The 7,384-nt window shown below is 49.7% G+C and overlaps 1 protein-coding gene across 8 annotated transcripts in view; it reads right to left on the reverse strand.

The window, feature by feature from the left end:
• DYSF (dysferlin) overlaps positions 1-5,738 on the reverse strand; it is a 226,753-nt gene extending 221,015 nt beyond the window's left edge. For 7 of the 8 annotated variants that reach the window (XM_066378029.1, XM_066378031.1, XM_066378025.1 and 4 more), the window contains exon 1: positions 4,830-5,738. In XM_066378029.1, coding sequence (XP_066234126.1) covers positions 4,830-4,917 — 88 coding nt within the window. In that variant the 5' untranslated portion in view covers positions 4,918-5,738. The remainder of the gene's footprint in view (positions 1-4,829) is intronic. The other variant, XM_066378033.1, reaches the window with a different exon arrangement.
• Between the last annotated feature and the right edge of the window lie 1,646 nt (positions 5,739-7,384).

The raw sequence follows: 7,384 nt of genomic DNA on the forward strand, positions 1-7,384 counted from the left end.
AGCCCATTGATCATAAAACCAAAGCCACCATTACTCAAGCTAAAACTTTAACTCTTGAGTTCCCCCTATCACAAGTATAGCCCTCCTCTGTGCTGGCTGTGGGTTTGCCCAGGTATGGGCAACACATGGTATGTTTTCCAAAGCACTTTAAGAAAAAAGAAAAGTTTTTAAAATTGATATTTGGAAAGAAAAAGAGAGAGAGAGAGAGATTGATTTGTTGTTCCACTTATTTATGCTTTCATTGGTTCATTCTTATATGTGCCAAGACAGGGAATCAGGCAACCTTGGTTCATTGGGATGATGCTCTAACCCAAGAGTAGTCAACCTTTTTATACCTACCGTCCACTTTTATATTTCTGTTAGTAGTAAAATTTTCTAACCACCCACCAGTTCCACAGTAATGGTGATTTATAAAGTAGGGAAGTAACTTTACTTTATAAAATTTATAAAGCAGAGTTATAGCAAGTTAAAGCATATAATAATAATTACTTACCAAGTACTTTATGTTGGATTTTCACTAAGTTTGGCAGAATAAATTTTTATAAAACAACTTACTATAGTTAAAATCTATCTTTTTATTTATACTTTGGTTGCTCCACTACCACCCACCATGAAAGCTGGAATGCCCACTAGTGGGTGGTAGGAACCAGGTTGACTACCACTGCTCTAACCAGTCGCACTACAAGACCAGAGTTCCAAAGCACTTTCTCATCCATGAGCCATGGATGCTGATAGCAACAGAAAGACTGATGGGGGGGAGGGGAGGGTTGCTTTAGCCAGGCCCCCCTGCACTTCTCTGGGCCTGTTTGCTCATCTGGTAAGGGAAATACTATCCTTGCCCTTGGACCTGTCTACAATAAAATGTCCAGCCTTAAGAAAAAATTTAATAGAGTTTATTTGAGACAAACTGAGGAGAATTGCAAGGAAGCAAAATCTCAACAGACTGAGAAAATGCTTCATTTTAAAGGCGATTTTACAGCTATTTTATACATTAGAATCAAAGAAAGAGTCGTAAGGAGGGTCACATGAAATTCACTAGTGGTAGATTAGGGAGGCAGAAGAAAGCAACGGGGTTGAGGGGGTGGGAGAAGTGTCCTAGGATTGGATAGAATCCACTGAAGAGGCTTATATCTCTTTTACACCGGTGAGGACAGAGTAGTTAACAGTTAACATTTACAGCACATAGAGATGGTATGTGGGAAAGGTTGTGCCCTGAGGGGTTGTGACATTTCAAAATATGTTATCTTAGATGCAAAAAGGCAATAAACAGGCTTAGTTAAGGTAAAGACTGACATTTGTCACGGAAGCTATAGACCTAGGACATGACTACCAACATGACTCGCTTTTAGTTAGGAATTTTTATGTTTATACCATTCTATGTGATTCCTTTTGGTCTCTGAGTTTGCAAGGGCTGCCACGAGCTTATCAGGTTTAGTTTGTGGGTCCTTTTTGGTCCACAGGCCCCACAAAGTTGTTATAATCAGGAAATGGATTTCTCCATGCACGGAGGAGCCAAGAGGTGTCATTGTGGGATATTATAATCAGGTAGCTGAAGGAAGGGCTTTATGGGCCCAAGCCTAAAGGTCCTGGGGAGGCCAGATCAGTGCCAGCTGGTGAGGAAGGCTTCCCAGAAGGGTGTTTTGCTCTGGGTAGTGTGTCCCTAAGACCAGAATCTTCGCTGTAATCATTCACCAACCTGGCCTTGGCTGGGAGCAGGACTGAATGCCGCAGGGAGGCCAAATTTGGACATCAGCTAAGAGCTTGGCTAGTGCAGGAGGTGGAATGTGGCCAGGGCTGGGGGAGGGGGACTGCATTCCCCATGATGGCCTGACCATGACTGTGTTAACTGTGAGTGGGTGTTCCAACCAGCCCCCTCCACTGAGTGCTGGGAGCACTCAGTCAGCAGAGAGAACTTCCTTTCTCCCCAAGGAAGGGGGTAGCCCAAGCAGCAGGACAAGGGCAGAATCGCAGACTGAGATCAGGAAGGGGAGGGGAGGGGCTCAGTCAGGGGACAGGGATGTGGATAGAGGGTGGGGGAGACTATTCCACAGACAGCCCTTGAGGCTGAAATGACAAGAGAGGAACCACACCATCGGTACTTCCTGTGGGTGAAGTACTTCTTGGATTAGAACTTGCTTCCCCATTCATTATTCATTCTTCCTTTTCTTCTGCTAGGGTTCTGAGCCTGGCCTGGGTAGGGGAACCATAAAATATGAGATAAGTGTGTGTGTACTGGGGGTGGGGGGTGGATCGGAAGGTGAGGGGGTGTTGGGCAGATAAAATATATTATGCTCACTTTGTTAAAGATGGCACTGCCCACGTAGAAGCCTGTCGCCCAGGTGATAATATTGGTTGCCCTTCTTGCTTGGGATGGGCGTGATTGTGTTAATGTATGTTGGGGGTGGGCTGTGGGCTGGCAGGATCCTTGTAGCCTGGGGTTTGGTTTTAGGACTAAGCCTTTCCCACCCTTTTTTGATGTGGGGTGGTGTACACTCATGAGGAATCCCATTATGCCTCAGATAAGTGACTTTGTATCAGAGTCTTCCTTATTTGTATATTGGATTAAAGGTTTTGATTTCTACACTATAAAATGGGGGCAGACCGGGAGCTTGCTCTCTCTCAGTTCCTGAGATTAGCATTAAAGGAGAGAGCAGAGAAAGAAGAGCAGATAAAGGCCACATGGAGGAGAAGAGAAGCAGCCGAGATAGCAGAATGCTAAAGGAGAAGCCAGTTTGTGCAGAGAGGAGATGGGGAACAGAGGTGAATACGGCTAGTGAGCTAGAAACCTTTGATTCTAGGAAACTCGGGTAAGTCAGTAGCTTTGTGAGCACTGAATGAGTGGGTTTTGGAGCCCAGTGTGTGTTTTTACTTGCCCGCCGGGTGCAAGCTAGGATTAAAGGTAATGGCCCACCAGTTCTTGGCTCTGTTGTTTCATTACTGTCTGTCCAAATCAAATGCGAACCTGCACAGGCCAGGCAGCTCTGATGGTGGCCTTGGCTACTGGCTTTACAGGGGGGGCTGTGATCAGGGAAGCAGGAGAAAAATCTGGGCCCAGAAGAAACAAGACCTTTAAGAACAGAGACAGGAGATCTAAGGTGGCCCCCCCTCAGGGTTCATTTGTACACAGGACAGCTCCAGAGGGTACTATTTACAAAGCCTGCTCAGCCCGAGGGATGGTGATGGGGAGGGGTGTCGGAGAGAGAGACAGCTGATTAGTTCACAGGGTGCCTTGTCCTCCCTCCACAGTGTGAGAATCTTCTCCCTCTTCTCAGCCATAGGGATATTTTCAGAGCAAATGGCGCTTTCTGGAGTTGTGCAAGGTGGAGTCCAGGGCCCTCAGCCAGGCTGCTAGTTTGGGCCACTCAGGTGAACCACTGGCCTGGCCTCGCCAGAGCTGAGAACACAGGAAGTATGGAGGCCCCATGCATGCCCTGCCCTTCCCCTAGAAACACCTTGCTAAAGATTGTTTCCACCGGCAGCTGTGGGAAACTGGTGGAGAACAGGTCAAAGAGGCAAGTTAGGGGGGAAAAAACACAGCTGGAGTGTCACCTCTGATTCCTCCTCTGTCCCACCTCTTGGTCTAGACTGCTTTCCTGGCCACAGGCCATTCAGAGACTCCTCAAGAAGCCTCAAATCTCACATCCAAGAGAGAGAGAGAGAGAGAGAGAGAGAGTCGACACCTCTGTGTGCTGTTTTGAACACATGCCTGCGTTTTCTGAGTGTCTACTTGGAACATCACAAGTGTTACACACAACCCCAGATGTGCGTGTGTCTGAGAGCACATGTGCACACGAGCATCTGGGAGCAGGTAGGTCCATGGAGCTCAGGAAACTGAAAGGGAAGTTCTGCTGGATGACCAGGGATCAGCTGATACTATGATTTCCAGGGGCCTGGTATGTAGCCAGATCTCCAGGGAGAAGGGGAATGACAGTAATGGAGGCTGAGCGGAATGCACGGGGTGGGTGGAGAGGCAGCTCTCAGACGCTTGTCTCTGGTCTTTCTCCCTCAGTATCTCCAAACCCAAAGACCCAGCTGTGAAGCCCCAGCTGTGGCTTGACCCTGAGGGGTTCAAAAAGAAGCAGACAGAACCCAGCCCTCACCTCCTGAAAGAAAAGTCGTCATAATCATGTGGAGAGCATCCTGTGAGAGACCCCAATCTGATAGGGGAGCAGGCTCCCCGCTCCGGGAAGCCCAACCTGATGGTGAGGGTCCCACCCCCAGATAGCAAGTTCCCACTTGCTCCAGTGTTGGGGTAGGCGGAGAAAATCCTTAGAAGTTGGTGTTGGTGGCAGCTGTTCCAGCTGATAAATTCCTACTGTCCTTTGCCCAAACCCAGGATAAGACCCTTGGACTGGTGGGCGGTGCCTCTACCCCCGGTGGCTGCATGCCTGCCAGCCTAGCCTGTGGCCGATAGCAAAGGCTGAGCAGAGCGCCAGGCCCAGGCCGCTGGAAGCCAGCTGGGTTATAAATAGGCCTGGGACCCAGCCTTCCCGGACGGAGAGCTGGGGAGCCGGGCCGCACAGTGCCTTCCAGCCCACAGCCTGGAAACACCTCTGTTAAGAGAGATGCTGGCCTCGCTTCCAGGCCCACCTTAATCCCAACCCAGGCTCAGTTTCCTGGCCCCGCTCAAGCCACCTCTCCCTCCTTGCCTCAGTTTCCCCCTGAGTTGCCCCTCCTCGAGGACGTGTGTCTTTGCAACCTTCAAAGTCAGCCTGACCGGGGCGCGGCGTCTTGTCTCTCGCATCCCGGAGCTCTCCTGGAGCGAGAGCCGCGACGTCCCGATCCCGACCCCGCCCTCCAGGCCAGCGGGGATCACAGGCCCTTCCTACCTGCAAATACAGCGGAGCAGTAGGCATCGCTGATGTCGGTATCCGGGGTGCGGACGTTCTCGGCATAGAGGATGAAGACCCTCAGCATGACTGGCACGAGTTAGGGCCCTGCACGCGCAGGACGCGGAGGCTGGGGAAGGTCGTGGAGAGCCGAGTTGCACTCGTGGGTCCCCTCACTGGAGAGGGCGGTTCACGGGCTCCGTTCTCAGATCTACTGCTCTTAAAGAGGAGCAGGCCAGCCCGGGCGACTCCAGGGGGCTATGTGGGTCCCCGCCCGCGCCGCCCTTCCCCCGCTGGTCAGCGCGCCCACGGAGAACAGGAGCGTCTGCTCATCTCCCACCTCCACCGCCTTCACCGGGCTCGGCTGAGCTGTAATTCAATGCTCCGGCCGCAGACTCTCCCAATGACACGACATTTTGCACCTGGCCATGCAACAGCGGACTGGGCGGCGGCCGTGATGGCCCAGGGCTGGCCCAGGGCTGTGGGTGCCCGGAGCAATCCAGATCGCTCTCCGGGACAGAAGCGGGTATCGGCCCCGCCCCTGACCTTCCACCTCCGGCTTGCGCGAAGCTAAACTCGTCACCCTCTCCGGCTGAGGGATTCCAGCACCCTCCCGCGGAGCCACCCCTGGGTAGGAAGCGCGACAGCGGGAACAGGCTGGGGGGCAGGCGCTGGGCAGGCGCTTTCACGGAGAAGCGCCGGCTGAGGAATTTCATTGACTAGAAGCGCCAGCTGCCTTTGAAACTTTCCCCCAGTCTTTCCTGGTTGTAAAAGCCACACATGCTACTTTAACACAAAAAGCATAAGAGAAAGAAATTTCTGAGTCAAGAAAATCTATAGTACTAACATTTGAGTATTTACCAGTCCAGGCTTTTCCCTGTGCACGTAGATTAAAGAATTTATATCAGATTTTTGTCCTGCTATTTCATGTAACATTTTATTGCATCATTAAAAATTCTTTATAAACAGTATTTTTAGTAGCTATATAACTTTCTATCATATGAATGTGCTAGGACTCACAAAGCTTTCTCCCATTGTTACACATTTAGGCTCTTCCCAGTTTCTCACTATTATAATACTAAAAAACCATGTTTTATATAAAAACTGGGAGAGAAACCCATCTCAGTCCCCCTCTGCTAGTTCCTCAGATTAGACTCTAGCCTTGGAAAAGGACATGCCTTTTTTTAGGTCCTTGCATGCATTCCTGAACTGCTTTCCCAGAGCTGTGTAGATCCGCACTCCCAGCAGCTGGGTGACTCACCTTCTAAAGAGAGCTACGTGAATGGGTGCACAACTGTCAGCAACCCTCCCCCCACACACACACACACACACTCAGCAGCCCAGGGGGTGGCACAGGGACCCAGGGCAGAAAGAGTCCGCTGCAGATAGGTGGCTGGTTTGGCCCCATAAGGAGGCATTAAGAGAAACACTCCCTGAGGGGTCTGTCATTTTAAGATTAGGATGGCAAACATTTCCTGTGGTCATTTATGGTTCTCCTGTTGCAATCTGTGCCTCCTCTTTTATTTTCCTCTAGCACAGTATGATGGGGGGGTGGGGACAGGGGATGAGTTAATTTAATCATTCACTTGACAAGTATGTATCAAGTCCTACAACATGCCAGTCACCATCCTGAAGGATGGAGACACAATGGGGAGCACAAGTAACATGGTCTCTGTTATGGGCTGAATTGTGTTCCCCTAAATCCAGATGTTGAAGCCCTAACTGCCAGGGCTTTTAAAGAGGTGATTAAGTTAAACAAGGCTGTTAGAGTGGGTTCCAATCCAATTTTATGGTGTTCTTACAAGAGGAAATTTGGACACACAAAAAGACACCAGGGATGTGCTCACACAGAGGAAAGACCATGTGAGGACACGGAGAGAAGACACTTATCTGCCAGCCAAGGAGAGGGGCCTCAGAAGATAACCAGACCTGCCAACCAACAACTTGATCTTGACTTTCTACCTTCAGAACAGTGAGAAAATAAATTTCTATTGTCACCTGGTCTGTGATATTTTGTTATGGCAGTTTGAGAAAACTAATATAGTCCCTGACTTCAGGAAGTTTTCACTTTAGTGGAGGAACTGATTCTTATGAATTAGTCAAGCCAATCACAGACCATTACAAACCTCTGTGTGTAATAAGGAACAGAAAATGGGTGGATGTGAAAACAGATAGCAGGGGTCCGGGGACAGCAACAGCTATTTGAGATGAGATCTGAAGGCCAGATAGGAGTTCACTGGACAAGACTGAGGTTGTGGCAGGGGACAAGCATGTTCTAGAGAGAAGGAAGGGAGTGCTCTAGGTCAAGGTCCCGGACAGAGTGAGGAAAGAAAGAACACTGTGACCACAGTGCAGATTGGGAAGATAGAGGATTGGAGGAGGTGAGGCTATACAGAAACAATTGTGGGGAAGCTACCTAAGTAAGGCCTGCTAAGTCCAAAGGAATGACAAGATCTGATTTACTTTTCACAAGTTCTTTCTGGCGGCTTTTTGGAAAATGAAATGCAAGGGGTCAGAGTGGAGGCAAAGAGACCGGTTAGAAACTACAGCAGAAG

The sequence above is a fragment of the Saccopteryx leptura genome, chromosome 3 (genome assembly GCF_036850995.1).
Source record: "Saccopteryx leptura isolate mSacLep1 chromosome 3, mSacLep1_pri_phased_curated, whole genome shotgun sequence".
Taxonomy (NCBI): domain Eukaryota; kingdom Metazoa; phylum Chordata; class Mammalia; order Chiroptera; family Emballonuridae; genus Saccopteryx; species Saccopteryx leptura.